At 40.2% G+C, this 19,391-nt stretch overlaps 1 protein-coding gene across 1 annotated transcript in view; it reads left to right on the top strand.

Annotated features, from left to right (window-relative positions):
• Positions 1 to 19,391, top strand: part of LOC126417137 (zinc finger SWIM domain-containing protein 8 homolog) — a 516,142-nt gene that overhangs the window by 381,048 nt on the left and 115,703 nt on the right. The window contains exons 3-5 of the mRNA XM_050085037.1: positions 5,048 to 5,223; positions 7,651 to 7,824; positions 15,053 to 15,189. Of these exons, the coding sequence (XP_049940994.1) occupies positions 5,048 to 5,223; positions 7,651 to 7,824; positions 15,053 to 15,189 (487 nt within the window). The remainder of the gene's footprint in view (positions 1 to 5,047; positions 5,224 to 7,650; positions 7,825 to 15,052; positions 15,190 to 19,391) is intronic.

The raw sequence follows: 19,391 nt of genomic DNA, 5'->3' as shown, positions 1-19,391 counted from the left end.
AGTCAGAATTACAATGTCATCAGCGAACCTCAAAGTTTTTATTTCTTCTCCATGGGTTTTAATGCCTACTCCAAATTTTTCTTTTGTTTCCTTTACTGCTTGCTCAATATACAGATTGAATAACATCAGGGAGAGGCTAAATCCTGTCTCACTCCCTTCCCAACCGCTGTTTCCCTTTCATGCCCCTGGACTTTTGTAACTGCCATCTGGTTTCTGTACAAATTGTAAATAGCCTTTCGCTCCCTGTATTTTACCCCTGCCACTTTTAGAATTTGAAACTTCACTAACTGTAGTAGGTATAACGCAATGTTTGCTTTGATTATCGTCGCCATTGCTTTGATTATCGTCGCCATTGCTTTGATTATCGTCGCCATTGCTGTGCGTATTGTCACCGTTGCTCTGTTTTCTACCAACACCAACATTGTATCAAACTTCAGTGGCCTTTTGCGATCTTGCACTCAAGGGTTTCCTTTGTAAGAATGACAATATCATACTGTTATTATTTGATTGTCTGTGTTTGTGGGAAAAATTAACTTCACTAAAACCGGAAATTTCAATTAAAGATGAAAATGTAAGCGCCACTCTTTATGACAAATTATCCTTACAAAGTTTGGATATGTCACAAGTAAGTTGAGACGAGATACTACGGCAATATAAAATGTTGCAACATTTACCTTACTATTTGAAAATACATAGGGGAGATGCTGATTACCTCCCCTTTAATTTACCTAAATACATTTTGGTTTATGCATTCCATTTCATGGCTTATATCTTCAGAAATACGAAATACAAAAATATGTAAGTAGGTCTTGACCAGCTTCAGCACTAACTCTCTCTCTCTCTCTCTCTCTCTCTCTCTCTCTCTCTCTCTCTCTCTCTCTCTCTCTCTCTCTCTCTGACACACACTCACACACACACACACACACACACACACACACACACACACACACACAGAGAGTTAATCTTGCACCACAAATATTGTGGAAATGGAAAGTGATGTGTGGTTTTCACAGAATGGATTGGCTGTCAAGGCTCGTATTCTTAACAAATCAACGAATTGTAGTAATACTTAGAAAGTGTATTTTTTTTTTTTTTTTTTTTTTTTTTTTTTGTGGAAACATACACTCTTTAAATGGAACAATCCATATTGACATTAACAAACTAAAGTTAGGTAAATTAGAATGTAAGTGGTGTTTGTTGCAGGTTTCTAGTGTATAGGTTTATGAGCTATTGTATTTTGAAAAAGTTTGCACACCAACACTTGGACAATACCTCTGGTAGCACGCACTAAAGAACAACAGAAGTGCTTACGGTAGTTGTGTGAATTCTGGCAAGTAATGAGACAATTAACTGCAATTGGTTGTGTTCAAAATGACCACCAGCAGCAGCAATACACACTTCCAGTCTAGTATGTAGTGACTGCTGCACTCCTGTTGACATTTCAGTGGAGATGTCGGAGCAGGCTACAATAATACATCACTGCATATCATTGGGTGTAGTTGATATGTCCTTGTATACAATGTCTGTAAGTGTTCTCCAAAGAAAAAGGTTTACTGGAGTCAAGTCTGGGGAACAGCTTGGCCAAGGTGGAGGTTCTCTGCATCCAATACAACGATTTGGAAACAATTTGTGAGGACATGCTATAGTACTTCGTGCACTATGGGCTGGACAGTCCTCATGTAGCCACTCCCCCCAGGTTCTTCTTAGTCTGCAGAGAAACGTCTTCTATCATCTGTGGAAGTTGGTCTATTAGGAGGATGGGATACTTATGCATGATCAGTGTTCCTTGTATGAAAGATGGGTCTGCGAGCTGAAGCCAATGGGGATTGTAAAGACCAGTAGTGCATGTTTTAGCGGCTTACATGGCCGTGATTGGTAAATGTGGCTCCATCAGTAAACAAGATACATGGTACATCTGGAGTATACTGTCTTAATACCCATGTGCAGAAGTTAACGTGATTCTCATAATTGTTTCCACGCAGCTCCTTATGGAGAGAGATTGATAGGGATGTAAACTATGTCGATGGAAAATGCTTCGTGGGATACTTGCCTTCCTCGCGTGATTTTGCGGGAGCTAACATTAGATCAGCTGCACTGTCATCACTTGTTACAGTGTGTCGGTGTTGAACTACCACTTTCTCATAACAGGTTGAAGAGGTTGATAAATAATTGCCGAGATAGTTGATGTCTATTGGGATATCTTGCAGCAAACACCATATAAGGAAAAATTGCATTCTTCCTACACTGTCACACACCATCAGTGTGTTGGCTTTTTCTGCGTTGGTAAACCTCTTCGTCCACTCTTGACCTACTGCTTGGGCTGTTACACTGACTAGCAAGTTGCAATGCGCTCAAGGAGCACACAAGCACACTGCAAGCAAATTTAGCAACATCATACCTAGCAACTACACAAGTTAAATGGCACAAACAAGTGTTGGTCTGGGATCTTTTAAAAATAAGATATCTCATAAACGACTGATATTAGAATCCTGCGACAAACACCACTGATGTGATTTAGCCTGCTTTTAGTTTCATAATGTCAGTAGGCATTGTTCCATTTAAAAAGTGTATCCTTGCAGAAAAAATACACTTTCAAGTATTATTGCAAGCTTTCAGAGCAAACACAGTTCCTGTTATAGAATTATTTAAGGTCGGTCACACGTGTCGTCCTTCTGGGGCATCGTCAGATTGTCTACTAAAGCAAGAAACCAATCAAGTAGATACAGGTAAAGGAAAAGGGAATGGTCCTATCTTGCATGGTTACACTGACAATGTGAACTAAAAGTAATAAAAAAACTTACATAAAAGTAGCTTGATATGTGACTCATCAGTTGTAAAATGACTCATGACATAAAATAGACACCAAGGTAACTAGATATATAATCCATCCATCATGAAACATCTAGACCATGCAGTGAACCTAGTAAAAGGAGAGAAACAGCCATAATAATACTGGGAAAGTAGAAATATGTGATGGGAAAATTTTCAACAGTTGTTACATGTTACGTTTGGGAAAATTTTCCATGGTTATCGTATGTTATGTTTAGCACACCAGCCGGTTCCACCAAGGCAGTAACAAAATCGCGGTACAGGCCGCACTGGCACACTGTCTGAATTGGCGTGCACACAAACATGACTATGACAAATTGAGATACAGCTCCACGTATAGTGTGGCAAGACAATGGATTATATAACTGGTTACCTTGGTGTCTGTTTTACATTATATGTGGTTTTTTGATTTTGGGTTATTTAATCCAACTACTTTTACAGAAGTTTTTTTAATGCTTTTAGTTCACATTGTATGTGTGTTTGTGCAAGATATTACCATGCCCTTTTCCTCCATTTGTATCTAATTGATTAGTTTTTTTTTCTCTGAAATGCTTTTAAACTGTTTGCTGTAACAACCCATGATGGCATGGGAAAATTTTTATTTCAATCTGCTTATTGCCTAACAATCCAAGTCCCTGACTACAATCCATTTGGTGAAAACCACACATCAGTAACACTTCCCATTTTTGAAATATTTGTAGTGCAAATTTACACACACACACACACACACACACACACACACACACACACACACACACACAACACACACACACACACACACACACACACACACACACACACACACACACACACACACACACAGCTGCGCGCCTTAGCATCTCTGCTGTATGGTGAGTAGCAATATATCCTTTTCATAATACTGTTGTTATTCCATTCTGGATTTTCCATTCTGAAATTGAATGTGTGATATTTACAATGGTTAGAATTTAAATCATTATGGTTTGCCATTATTGTATTAAGTATATGTCCTACATAGTTTTTATACACTGAAGAGCAAAAGAAACTGGTACATGTGCCAAATATCTTGTAGGGCCCCAGCGAGCACACAGAAGTGCTGCAACACGATATGACATGGAATAGACTAATGACCGAAGTAGTGCTAGACCATGAATCCTGCAGGGCTGTCCATAAATCCATAAAAGTACAATCGGATGGAATCTCTTCTGAACAGCATGTTGCAAGGCATCCCAGATATGCTCAATAATGTTCATGTCGGGAGAGTTTTGTGGTCAGAAGATTTGTTTAAACTCAGAAGAGTGTTCCTGGAGCCACTCTGTAGCAATTCTGGATGTGTGGGATGGCGGAATGCACAATGGACAGGAATGGATGCAGGTGATCAGACAGGATGCCTACGTACCTGTCACCTGTCGTACCTAGACGTATCAGGGGTCCTACTATATCACTCCAACTGCACATGTTCCACACCATTACAGAGCCTAAACCGTACGCGTCCATCTGCACGATTAAATTTGAAACAAGACTCGTCCAACCAGGCAACATGTTTCCAGTCATTAGCAGTCAAGTGTTGGTGGTGATGGGCCCAAGCAAGGCATAAAGCTTGTCATGCAGTCATCAAGGGTACACTAGTGGACCCTTGGTTCCCAAAGCCCATGTTGATGATGTTTCGTTAAATGATTCACCCTCTGACACTTAATTGATGGCCCAGCATTGAAATCTGCAGCAATTTGCGGAATAATTGCATGTTTGTCACATTGAACAATTCTCCTCAGTCGTCATTGATCCCATTCTTGCAGGATTGTTTTTCAGCCACTGTGATGTCAGAGAAATTGGATGTTTTACCAGTTTCCTGGTACTCATGGTACACTCTTGAATTGGTTGTATGGGAAGATCCCCACTTCATGGCCGCCTTGGAGATGCTGTGTCCCGTTGCTCGTGCACTGACTATAACACTATGCCCAAACCATGCCATATCTTGATAACCTGCCTGTGTAGTAGCAGTAACTTAGCTAACAACTACACCAGACACTTGTTGTCTCATCTAGGCATTGGTGACCGCAGCATCGTATTCTGCCTGTTTACCTATCTCTGTATTCGAAGACAAGTGCCTGTACTGTTTTTTTTTTTTTTTTTTTTTTTTTTTTTTTTTTTTTTTTTTTTTTTTTTCCTTCAGTGTATAAATGTTTCTCAGTGTGGAAGGTTTCATACAAGAAGTGACATCTGAATTTGCTTTTCGAAGGTTTTCATTTGAGTGCGAGTGTGTGCCCACCCCAAAGTGTCGGGCAGGTCCGGGCGCAGTACAATGTTGCAGTGACGTTTGACCGGAGGCGCATCACTTCCTGCAACTGCACCTGCTCTTCCACTGCATACTGGTGTTCGCACATAGTGGCTGTGTGCCTCCACAGGATACATCTGGTGAGACCCTGAGCCAAAAATACTGCACATAATTACAGCAATAGTCCACAGTTTCATGCATCACTTCAGTGACTGCCTGATTAGCTTGCTTAAAGTTCTGTGAGCCAAAGCGATAGAAGTTGCATAACTTGTAGGATAATAGCATGTTGGAAAATTGAAGTGAAAACTCTGCTGGGGTATAAGATTTTTGGTTTTATCTAGACATACATGTAATGCATCAAAAATCTCAGAGCGCTTGAGACTGATTAATTGCACTAATGGTTTTAAATATTTGATCCAAGCCCAAGTCCTACTGTGATACAAGCTTTCATATATTTTGTATTTATTTTTTTGTTGTAATGTACACAGTAATTCGGCCAGCACCATACTATGATGTGGTACATCTGATGATTACAACAATTTTACGTTAGCATGTACGGACGTTCAGTGTGGAATGTAATTATTGCATGACAGTGAAACATGGTAGATATACTAAAGTGTTAATTTGGAACTGATTTACAATGGATAAAAAATTAATTCCAGTCTTGGCCACCATGTTCAAATCTGGCAGTATACAACATTTGTATGACTATATAACATCCCCAGTGTCATTTGACAAGCTGTTAGTGAAACTTTTTATGTGAATGGCAGCAATTATAGTACTACATTGAGGAGACTTTCACCAACTGAAAAGTCTGAGAGAGGCCCAATATCATTAAATGGTTCAAAGAGGATGGTAATGATTTGTAAACATGGTTGAGCTTGGTTTGGACCTGGAAGAGGAATGCGTCTTATCCCGGTGGAAATTATTGATGAGGTTGCTGTTGCTATAACGGACCATGCAGCACACTCCCTGCTTAGTGAAAGTACTAATGCTCGTGCAGTATCACAAGAATTGCCCGTCCTATGGTCAACAGTATGGAAAGTTTTGCAGACTATTTTACACTGGTACCCCTAAAAGATCCAGATGGGGCAGCAACTGAAACCACGTGATCCACAGCAACATTCTGAATTTGCTCTTCAGTTTCTGGCACAGATGGAAGTTGATAACATGTCGCCAGGCAACATTCTCTGGAGTGATGAGGCACCCGTGGTGTGGCCTCACAAAAACCTTTATTCTCAGTCTGTTCTTCTTCTTTGAAGAGAATACACCCAGAGGCTCTGTGAAGTGTACTGTGACATCTGCACATTATCGAGACCTCCTTATACATCATATGATTTGTGTTTTGGAAGAGTGCAGATTTGCGTAAACTACTGTTTTCGTGCAAGATGGAGCAACACTCCTGTTACTTGCTCAGAGAAAGATCTGCTTAATGCAACCTTAGAGGAACGTGTTATTTCCAGAAGTTTTCCAGCTGCACGCCGTGCAAGTTCGCCTGACCTGAATCCATGTAATTTTTGGCTCTGGGGATATCTAAAGAAATGCATTTGCCAGGGACACATTCAGTTTCTACCTGAACTGAAGGCCAATGCACAGGAACACGTTGCTCAGATTCCACCAGAACTGCTGCAAGCATCTTTTGATGGTGTCATTTTACAGATGCAGCATATCATAGATGTCTCTGGTGCTCATATAAAAAATCAACTTTATGCCCTTCTCCCTATCTTGACCTTACCTGCCTGTGTCTCAATCCTAATCCATTACATATGGAAACATTTCTATTCATCTTTCTTTCATTCACAACACCAAGTTTGCACCTGGTGGCCATAATCTGAACAAATAATTTTTCCAGCTTAAATCAGTTCCGCGTTAACGCATTAGAATACCTACCAACTTTTGCTGCTATGCAATAATGACACCCCACATTGGACCTTTGTGAGTTCTTGCACTTTAATTATAAACACCCAGTCTATTATAAATGTTTGTGTAAGTTACATTTTATGATTGCAAGATATTAGTAGAAAATTGGCATTTCAGTTTACTTAATGTCCAACTTTCTCATTGCCTTACTATTCACTTGAAAAGTATAGGTGGTTTATTTAAATCATCTTCTGATGAGTTGAGTGGGAAAACGTGGTCTCTAACATCTATCCTGGGTGGAGATTGGGGAAGATTCCACCATTCACATTTTGACGTTGTCGTCTGCATGTGAAATCCGTAAGCCGCGATTGTCTGGGAGTGAGCAGGCTGCATGTTGTATGGCTGGTGGCCTCTCTAGCATCTTGGTTGTTGTAGGTCTTCTTTCCATGTATTAATCACCCATGTTTTAAATTCATGGCTCTTGAAACTAGGAATATGTAAGTGTACTTTGTGCTTTGATTGCTTACCGAAAAGGTCCACATAGGTACTCGTTTTGTTGGAGGCCTTGATGTGATGTAATATATTGAAGGTTCACCAAAGCTCAACCAACTTCTGCATTGTGTTCGTAAGGTGAATGTTTGTTGTCAGCCTCTGTTGCCAGGGTGTTGAGAGCACCATAATGTAATATGTATTCTGTATATTCACAGCCCAATCAAGTGTGCCTGCGGGCTCCTGTGAGTGAGTCATTGTCACGGCTGCACAGGGACCAACTCCAGAAGTTTGCTCAGTATCTCATCAGCGAGCTGCCGCAGCAGATACTCCCGACTGCGCAAAGGCTGCTGGATGAGCTGCTGTCGTCACAACCATCAGCCATCAACAGTGTAAGTACCAGAAGGATAAGTGACTTATTTTCTTGAGAGAAACTAAATTGCGGTACCGGGTGACAATTTGATATAACTATGTTGTCAAGTGTGGTGATGCAGTTGGTGTAGAGAAAGAACTTTCAAAAAAAGTAAGTGATTGGTCTAACTATACCTCATGTAGTGACACGGCCACCAGAAACACATATGTGGAAAACAAAGAGAAAAACATGGCAAAGCAGTAAAAAAAAGGGGGGGGGCAATCAGTGTTTTGATGACCGGTATCTCAGTTTTTTTCTTCTCCTTCCTCCTTCCTCCTCTTCCTCTTCCTCTTCTTCTTTCAAGGAGTTGGTGATTTGCTGTTCCAGTTGCAGAAGTTGTTACTTTCATTTCTTTGTCTTCGATTACATTGCTTTCCATTTGGTCTATATGATAAAACTTCTTTTGGTGTTCTTCCATTTTGCATTCTGTTCGGGTGTGAGGGACATCTTTCTTTAATTTTGTCAGTTCTGTCTTGTATTTTGAAAATATTTAATTCTCTCCAGCAGATTGTCATTTTGAAATATACTTAGTTTTGTGCAGCCTTTCGCGGTTCTCAGGAGTCATACTTCTGATCCCTGTTTGTTACCAAGAAGTTTAGTATACATCGCCCATGTGTCTTGGCTGTACAGCAGAACTCACACAGCCATCACTTAATAATATTTCACTCTTGTTATTTTTCTTGTACACCTAGATAATATTCTTCAGATTGTTCTGCATATGGCCTGGTACTCAGTCTGTCATAGATATCAAGATCAGCGCTGTAAATATGTCACAACCAACATATTTTAATTGAGACACTTGTTAAGTAGGACTATTATATGAGAGTTATTTTTGTTCACAATGGATATTTAGCTTCTAAAAGCTATAGTGTAGGTGTTTTGTGCAGATACTTTAATGTTACACATCAAGAATATCTGTTGAAAATAATACACATATCTGTGAAAGTCATTGTGAGCTAGTTGAATAATAAACTGCTCTTCAGGAAACAGCATTGCATTTAGGATTATTCTTTAATTCTTTTCAATTCCTTGGCTTGCTCGGAGCTTCCATTCTCTAATTGCATTATCTATATGGATAGTAAAAAGTATAGGATATAAGCTACATCTTTTGCTTCATAATGTATAGTTTCTGTTTTTTATGTTTTGTGTGTGTGTGTGTGTGTGGGGGGGGGGGGGGGGGGGGGGGGGCGCGCGCGCGCCATGACACAAGTTTCTAATAATGTCCACAACACGAAGGTATCCTCATTTAATCATAATGTCTTGCAGGAGAGATTTTTGAGCCTGTCAAAATTGATTATAGGTCATTGTGATGTATGTCTCATGGTTAATTCCTCTTCTTCTCCAAATAAGTATTTTTAGAGAAAATATGCCATCTGTATGCTTGAAGAACTAACTGCATTAAGAAACAGTCAATAATACAAAAATATCTTAAACTTTCTGCCAGAGGAACTGTAAGCCGAACCGGGACTTGAACCCAGAACCTTGCCTTTCATGAGCAATGCTCCACCAAATGAGCTATTTGGGCACAGCTCATTATAATGGTTCTCTTGCTTGAGATATTCTTTCAAAGAGCAGGCTCAGTCAGTTGTAGGAAAGGCACATAAATAAGAAGAAATGTGATTTTTCCATCACTGTGATGTAAAATAAAATCAAGCTATTTACATATACATTCTTTTAAATTTTGCTAAGTAGAGGTAATTAACAAGATTATTGCTTTTGTGATAACAGCATTGGTGATGATGAATTGAAACAAAGAGAAGGCATCCAAACCAAAAATATTGTCGGCCGAGTGACTATTGACAACAAAGAGCATTATTAGCCGTGTGATATTTTTGTAGGCAGCTGTGATTGTGAATTGACTCAGGAGGGCAATCTATCTGTCACCATATGTGACTCGCATATGGGAGGGTGGAGGTCAATTGAGCCCCAGTGAGCTTATGTATTGGAGGCTTACTAAGGAAATTGTAGCTCCTAGGCCCATCTGTAAATGGACGTCCTGGATTCACAATTGTGAGGATGACACAACTACGGCAGTGGAAGGATTACCATGGAGAGCAGTCGCCTGAAGTTTATGCACTGTCCCTTCATGCTTGTGAGGTATGGTGTCCAGTTGTCTTGATGGTTTACATAGGAAGTTGGGGGATGTCCATCTTTCTTACAGCAGGTGCAGTGTGCCCAGTGATCAGGAGAGTCGGCAGAGATTGAGAGATGGTGAAAGCACTGTTTCAGCCACTGCAAATAGATGTCTCAATCCTCTTTGGCATCATTAAAAGGCAGAAACACTGATGGGTGGTTGTCCACCTGTAAAGTGAGCTCTGCTTCCATTAGGTGGGTACCCTGAAACTGCAGGTCATGCTGCAAAAATTGAATTTCCTGATGGAGCAACTCATTTTGCTGCTGCTGTGTTGTTGCTGTTGCTGTTGTACAAATGGCTGCTGAAACTGCTGTCACAAGTATTGTTGCAGTTCGCAGAGTTGTACGAGCTTTACATCCATGGGACACTACTAATCATGTACCTAATTGGCAATCAATTGTGACCGGAATCTGACAAAGCTGGGAGTGACTGAGAATCTGCAGAAACTGGCCAGGGGGTGTCAGAAGTGTGTCGCCGAGTGTGGGCAGGAGGGCAGCAAGAAGAAAATGGTCATCAGAGACAGAACGATGGAATAACAATGTTGAACGAGTATCCAACAGCGAAAAACCTAAGGTGTAGTGACTCCTAAGATCAGAACAATGATGTGTACTGACTACAATAAAAGAACCTGGTGAAATCTCGACTGGAAACAGTCACTACATTGCTAGCTTTCTAGTATGGCTGCGAGCATTAATTGGCCAGCAAGATACATATATCTCTGTGGCCAACAGTACAGCGATGAGGTTAGTGCTCATTGATGTAGCAGTGCCATCTAATGCCTTTCATAGTGTTCCATGCCCTACAGAGAGCTTCCGAAATGGCCAGCCAGGATTCCGGAGTTTCCTGCAGCTTCTTTCGTGTAATATTTTAATTGCCTGCTGTTGGGACTAAAACACATTTTAATTTTATTTTGCAAGGCATATTAATTCTATTAGGTGAGGTAGCAGAAAATGTGCTGTGGTTTGATGTACAAGTTGCTGTTATCAAGAAACTCTTTTGTGCGAAGTGGGCAAGATAGTGTCCCCCAAAGCCTTAGGGTCAAAATTAGAGAGATGGTAGAGGATACTAAACTGAGCACTATGAGTCACGAAAGCAATTATCAGAATGGAATATTTAGTTTTTCATGACATCGCAATTGTTCAAAGCAATGATTGCAAATCTTGGTGCATGCATTAAAACTTAATCCATTGACATAAGTGGACTTGGGATTCAAAATCCTTTGTTCCCATTGCTTTCATATGCTGTCAATGATAGAGATGTGATAGATACTCCAGCACTATTCTCCACATGGTTTTCCTTGGAGTGTGCATTTCACAGTTGAAGGGTGCTCATGGATGAATCTCCTATCACACAATACGTCATCATATCCTCAAATTCTACTTTGGGAACAAGTCTTTGTCCAGAACCTTGACCAACTCTGTGTCCTAAATATCCCAGTTTCTCCTACATTTCTGACCATAGCAATGTTTCTTTCAGTTACGATGACACCTGTTCTGAAATGTTTCTGTACACATTCATTTGATTTTTCAGGTGTTACATCTAGCACCACCTTACATAAAATGTTTTTGTAGGTCTGCTGGTTCCTGTAATGAATATTCTTCCAGTTTTACAGGCAGTTGCGAACAGTTATAAATTCCAACACATACATTACATGGATGACCGTTCATTGTTTGTTACGGAAGCTCCACCAACGTTAGTGTGAATGTTATAAAATGTGAGCTTTTTACTAAAATGGACCTAGCACGTTCAAAACTTAGCACACTCTGGAATATGCATTTCTGACCATTAGTTCCTTATCTGAAAATACTCAGTTCAGGAACTTCTACCATACATATAATTTTGACCATAAAGGTTTGGGACACACTGTATTCGACATCATTTCTGAATAAACATGGAGCACGTCTCATGAAGTGTCTTAGCAAGACTTTGCACCTTAAAATATATTGATATTTCAGAACTCAGTAACAGTTATTGTAGCCATTAAAGTGGCATGCTAGACTGAGATTTGAACCTGGACCTTTCAATGGCAGTTTCATTTACTTAGTGAGTTCGCAGTTTCATTTACTTAGTGAGCCATTCACACACAACTCAGAACTAATATGAAAGCTTTTAATTTGTGGAAAACTTTTGTAACTTCTCACACTTCATTGCTTGCCATCATTAATGATCTAAACAAGACATAAAAACCCTTTCTTTTTTTCTGCCCACCCCCCTCCCCTCCCTCCACTGCAGAGTGAAAGAGTCAGTCTGGAAATTTACCCCATGCTGTAAGTAAACCATATAACACTACAACAGCGTATTTACGTAGCTTATTCAATCAAATACAAAGTTTGGCTTAGTACATACGATGTCCCAACAGAACAATTAGTCCTGTCACGGAAAAGCCACGTATAACACTGCAACAGCATTTACGTAGGTTATACAATCAAATACCTAGTTTGGCTTAGTACATACGATGCCCCAACAGAACAATTAGTCCTGTCACGGAAAAGCCTCGTATAACACTTCCTTGTCTGCTACTGCTATACCATAACCTTAAAGTAGGAGTCAGTTTGCAAAACAGAATTATTTTGTTATAGCAATTATGGTATAAAGCAACAGAGCAGTGTTACCCTCTGAGAGGAATTATATTGTGTTGACCTTGTTGTACCTAACGGAGGTGGCTTATCGGAAGTGAAAGTCAGAATTACGTAAATATTCGAAAAGTAACAAACATTATTTTGCCTGTCTGCACTGTTTAATTGATAAAGAAAACGGTCGCCAGCCTAACTAGGCAAGAGAATGATTAACATTCTCATTCAAGAAGATAGTTATTAGTAACTCTAATGGGTAAACACAACCTATACTTGGCCACACGCGAGTGCAATGAACTCTGGCACACTCATATGTTTACGGTAAGAGTGAAACTAACAGTTGGAGCAGCACAAATTATTTGTAAAATTATAACAGGTACAGAAAAACACTATCACTTTCGGGGCATACACAAACTGAGTGGTCTTTATACTGTTAATATGCACACAAGAGAGACAAACACTTAGTAATCATGAACATATAATTTCCTACTATGCAGTTTTCCACTTTTACTACCATGAGACATAAAATTAACATTTAAGTAAGATACTGGCTCACTTTCTGTGATTAACAACAGACAGTAATGTGATCATTTACTAAGCAAAACTTTATAAGCCTCAGTCTTGAGAAATTTTAATTTGAAGTTGGCAACAACACACAAATAAGCAGTTTTACTAGGAATATTATTTCAGCAAGCATCATTAACTTTAACTCACTCTCTTGCCACATTAACTTTGACTTTCTCTTCACTATATTCAAGAGGCATTAATTAGAAAACTGGGTTTTAATGTACTTTCAGTAAGGACACTCGGTAATCACTTTAGTTCAAACAGAGAGGACCCTGAGAGGTGTTACGATAAGGAGAAAAATCAAGGTAGGTACATAAATTCAGATATAAATTACCTTATATTTCAGCACATCAGCACATCCATTAAGCTGATCCTTCACAGTACATCATTATAGTATTACGTTGCAATGATTGCGCAATGTGGTGGCAACTGCATGTTGGTAGGAGGAATTGCAGGCAGCATTGCTGGACTCGGTCATTTCTTGCTGGCGATGATAGATACAAATTCCAGAATATTTCCAGCTGTTTATCCATCCATCCGAGGCCTTGGAAAGAAGCAAGAAAAGCCTCTCTCGAAATCAGCACAATATGCATCTTTTACATGGCAGTGCACGGACTGGTGGCTCGTTCCCGACTCGTAGCTCGTCCCCGACTGACTATCAGTTCCACCTTTTCTACACAGGCCAGCCACACTTTGCTCGCGCTACACAGTTCCGTTCCCGAGGGGAACCACAACAACGTTTACATACAGAATAACTAAGAGCCCTAAGTGAGGATCAGCAGTTTACATAACAGCAACCAAATACATTAAATAAAACAGAACAATTACACATATTGACATCTCTACAAAAAATTATTCACACAAAATTACAATTATATACAGTAAGTTTTGTTCCCTCCAAATGGGACAAAGAGTTTAAATGAAAGATGTGCTACACAGCATACAATCAAATCATGACATCAAAGTTTTAACAAAGAAAGGAGTATACAATTTTGTGTTTTCTATTCTATCAAACACACTTACAGAAGCTCAATGATGTAACATTAAATGAAACAAAAGCAAAATAAATCCGTAGAGTATTAGAGCTATGGTGTTACAACCATTACACTCTCGTGAGGGCTAGTCGAGCAAGGTATGAACAGGAGCTCAGCATACAGTGGAATGCTGACAGGTAGTGGTAGATTGAAGTTTCATAAATCTTGCGTGGGTTGCTCAGTTAGAAAGAGTGTTTTTGGCAAAAGACAAGTGTCTGTGTTTTGAGTACCAGTTGGACACTTGGTTCCCCTGTATAGGGGAGTTCTATATTGATGATAGCACAAGTTTCGTATTTCTATCCACCAACTTGTTTGCCACTCAATTCAAAATCATTCTCAAACGTTTTAAGGGTGTGTGGTGAGGGCAGCACAGTTCTGCCCTCATTACTAATATTTAATACACTCGAGAAAGATTCGTGGTTGTATTAAAATCAGTTGTGTTAATAAAACTGGAACATAATTGGCAACTGGAACATGTGATTCCAATAAACATGCAATCAGCAGTTGTGGAAGTACTCCAAACTTTCAGAGTGGTCTAACCACTTTCTTGTGGGCAAGACTGGTGCAAAACATTTACCGGAAAAATGGGAGTTAGCGCATTAAGGAATAGGTGTTTCTAAGACAACAAGCTTTTGTGCAATGGTTGCATCTATTAAAGGAAATAAATCATAAGTGAATTGTTATTTGAAAGTATTAAGAGTAAAGTTAACAATATTTATTGTATGTTTTGTTATTCAGAGTTGTAACAATGTTACAACAGTTTGTTTGCAGTGGAGATTTTAAGCACCTTGTTAACTGTCTGCTGTTTTGTTGCATGGGAAATCAGTTTCTTAATGATGTAACAAATATTTATATCTGGCTATCTATGTGCAACATGTTCTGAAAGTTCTGTATTCATAGGTTTGTGGAGCTCCTGACCCTACTGCAGGCGCATCAGCAAATGACCAGACATCGTGGTATCTAGACGAGAAGACACTTCACGACAACATCAAGAAGATTCTCATAAAATTTTGTGTGCCAGCTCCAATAGTATTCAGGTGAGTACAAAATGTTGCTGGAGTCTCAAATACAATTATGCCTTTTCTGAAGGGTACGCCCTTTGACATGCAAGGAAAATGTAATTGTCAACTTGTGGTGTTCGAAATGTAAGCAGCTTTACTTCAGATTTTCTGATTATTCTCTAACAGTGATGTATGCCGTGTGCACAAAAATCTTGTACACACCAATGAATGTGCTGTTACATTAGCCCATACATTTCAGGGTAAGTATATTCAAACACAAATAGCCAATATTGTAGGCATGTTTGCTGTTGTCAGAGGAAATTGAATGAACTGTAATGGGCTAGGATTGTAGGAACCCTTGTGTTTGAGCTTTCTGTCAGAAACATTTCACGGATGTTACATGTGCCCAGCTCTAAACATCAGGCAGCATCAAACACAAATCATTGCTCTTGTGGGCCAAAGAACAGCCAAGTGTAACGGCCTAGACCACACCTGTATCCAGAGTGCCAGATTGCCGCAGTCAATGATCTGTGCTGGCAGAAACACCACTCACCTTGTGTCTACTTCCGCGTCATTGACTTGCAAGATGTGATCACTGAATTTGGAACACTGACTAGCTTTCAGGATGCTTCTGTGGTCGTACCTACTTTAGCCAGACCTCAGTCACTGGCCTGTGTTAGAGACATTATGTGTGACACAGAAACATGGCTCCTTCTGTGAAGACAGCATTGGACAGCAGGATTTAAATCCCTGGGGTAAAACAGCTGAGAGTCGAACAGCTGGCTAGTGTTGTTAGCATGTGTCGGATTTTACTGAGCAGGTCATTGGCACAGCACTGCCATGTGTCAGCTGTCACCGTGGGACCTACTGACGCAGCATTGGAGTGGTGGTGTAACTATGACGCTGCTGCCAGAGTCCTCCAGCTGCCTCCCTGTGCTTTCCAACCATCGGTCCAGAGTTTGACTCTGGGCGACACTGTCGATTGCCGTCTTCCCGCAGCAAAGCTGTGTTCAGTGCCCCAGACTCCAGTGCTGAGTCGGTGACTATCGAGTCCACATTCTCTGTGAAAGCTGCCTGACCGCCAGTTCTGTGTATGCTGCAGGCTGTTTGCTTTGCCTGCCTCACCTGCTGCACTGATAGGAAATATTACAATACAGTGTCAATCTGTGCCAGATTTGGGGACGCACCCAAATGATTGTCCAAATTAGATGGAATAATAAACGACCGTATTGTTCATCAATTGTCTCTCCGCAGCCAGCTATAGCCTTCTCCTGTCTCTCTCATCATGATTGAACCCAAGGATGCCCCAGGTGTGACTGAGGGAGGCGGCGCAGTGGATAGCTCACTGGATTCTCATTCACTGAGGACTGCGGTTTAAACCAATGTCTGGCCATCCTGATTTAGGTTTTCCATGATTTCCCTAAATTGCTTCGGACAAATGCTGGGATGGTTCCTTTGAAAGGACATGGCAGATTTCCTTCCCCATTCTTCCCTAATCCAATGGGACCAATGACCTCACTGTTTGGTCCCCTCTCCAAAATCAGTCAACCAACCAACCCCAGGAGGGTGTAGAGCACATCCTGATAAGTGTCAAAATGGCTCCCACCACATAGTAGTGGTTTTATTGCACCCGTGACCCACTACACAAATATGGAGTGTTACGTAAATTCGTAAAGGCACCTGCACCTCATAGAAGCAGGATCATCACAGCAATATTGAGTGGGGAAAGCCCACTGTTCATTCATTGGCTGCCACCATCCTGACTTGGATCAAGGAGGAGCATTTTACAAACAAATGAGACAGCACCTGGTACTGCAGAAATTTACAGAATGGAGGAACAAATGGAAGGTGTCTTCCACCAATTTTCCATCACACACAAGCATGCAACATCTCATGAATCCTAAACTACTGACCCCCAACATTCTGTCCATTAAATGGCCACCACCACCACTGTCAGCACCACTCCACACAATGCTATTACACAGTCAGAAATTAAGTAGAAGTGGTTTCAAGCAGAAGTGTCAGTTTGTGTGTAATGAATTTTAATGTCTATTAAGTTCTTCACAACGCTGAGTAGGTGATGAAAGGTTTTTATGGCTATATATTTCACTCTGTTCTCTGCCACACTTAGACTGAGTGATGGATGTGTAAGAAGTTTTTGACAACCTCATCAGGAAATAAATGTGCTGGGAGGCTGTTGTCAGCATGCTCATCTATCTATAGGCTGCTGATGACAGGTTCTAGATTAAACACCACATATTATTGTTATAACATGTTCTGTGCAGTAAAGCATTGCTCCAGAATATGATGCGTGAAAACATTATTGAACAAAAATAGGAACAGTAAGTCAACTTTTTTACATTTTAGTCTTCAAAGTTTAATGTTGTCTACAATGCAAAAGTTGCAGTGTTTAGACATTGAAGATACATGACACATGACCTACAATACACAAGAATTTGAAACATTCTCTTTAGTTTAACCCTTATATACAATTTCTAGTGCAGAACTGGGCGTATTTTTTTAAATCTAACTTCAGTGAGAGTCTGTTTGCAGATGAATCATTTAATAATTTTCATCAAAGTTTTATTTACAAGGAATGTTTTGTAAGCAAGGTCAATTTGAACATAAGTACACAATGAAATGTTATTTCAAAAAAGTAAATTTATTTTCAGATAGTACATACTTCACTCTATTTTTCGACATAATTGCTCTGTTTGTTGAAGCATGTATCATACTTCTCAACCAATTTTAAGACACCCCCTTCATAAAAACTTGCTGCCTGCTCTGATAACCAAGAGTTCATTGCTGTTTTCACATCGTCATCATCATTGTAACGGTTGCCACTGAGGTGTTGTTTGAGGTGGAGGAACAGATGGTAATTGCTCGATGCAAGATCAGGACTGTAGGGTGGATGGTCTAAAACTTCCCAGCCAAAACTGTCCAATAAATCACGGGTTTGACCTGCAGTGTGAGGTCTTGTATTGTCATGGAGAAGGAGAATTCCCTTTGTCAGCATGCCACATCTTTTGTTTTGAATTGCTCTGTGTAGCTTTTTCAGGTTTTGGCAGTATGCTTATGCATTGATAGTGGTTCCTTGTTGCACGAAGTCTATCAACAAAACACCGTGCGTATCCCAAAACATCGGCGCCATGATTTTGCTCTGGGACAGAGTCTGTTTGGCCTTCACCTTTACAGGCGAGTGTGTGTGTCTCCATTCCATTCAGGCGTGATATGCGAAATACACGTTTCGTCTCCAGTTACAATCTGACGCAAGAAGCCATCACCTTCTTCCTGATAACGAGTCAAGAACTTCATCGCACACTGAAATCTTTGGTTTTTGTGGTCCTCTGTTAGGAGTTTTGAGACTCAACGGGAGCACAATTTCCTAAACTTTAGGTGTTCAGAAACAATGTTGTAAAGCACTGATCTTGACACATTTGGAAATTTGCTTGAGAGACCTGTTATTGTGAAGTGCCTGTTCTCACAAATCCTCGCTTCAACTGAAGCCACCAAATCATTGTAATCAAAGAAGGGTGACTGGAGTGGTCCTCATCATGGTCATCTTTGATTTCTCTTATCCACTTACGCACTTCGCTTTCACTCATAACAGTATCACCGTACACTTCGCAAATCTGTTGATGAATATCTGCAGCAGACAGGTTCCTTGCAGGCAAAAACCATACTGGTGAGCGAACCTCACACGTGGCGGGCGAGTTGATAGTCTTAAACATTTTGAAAGCACAAAACAGAACCGTACAGGTTAGCCACAGAGCTGAAACTGAGCACAGTTGTCCCCGAGGCATGCTGGTACACGACGCCTGTGCCCGTTGCGGTATGTGCACAAACTACTAGTGTCTATAACAAAACAGACCTTACTTAAAAAACACGCCTTGTACATTTCCAAGCATTGAAGTTTCTGTATTAGGCTTCATTATAATACTGTATTTACCCGAGTATAAGATGACCCCCACCTCTCACCCCCATTTATAAAAATGAGGCTCCTCGAGAAAAAATTATTTTTACATATTCTGACTAATAAAAATAACAAATTTTTTTATTGACATGAAGAACAAACCTAAAAAAATACATGTTCGAAACTTTCGCCATTTGTTGATTGAATGATTCACATTGATTCGTGAATCATTTTCTTTTCTACCCTTTTTGCTTACTAACCCTGTCATCTGTAGTATTACCATTTTCAATCATCATCATAATCATCATCATCATCCCAGTAGTAA

The sequence above is a fragment of the Schistocerca serialis genome, chromosome 1, assembly GCF_023864345.2.
Source record: "Schistocerca serialis cubense isolate TAMUIC-IGC-003099 chromosome 1, iqSchSeri2.2, whole genome shotgun sequence".
Lineage (NCBI taxonomy): Eukaryota > Metazoa > Arthropoda > Insecta > Orthoptera > Acrididae > Schistocerca > Schistocerca serialis.
Note: the sequence above shows the minus strand (reverse complement) of the source record. Positions and strands in the feature narration are given on the sequence as shown.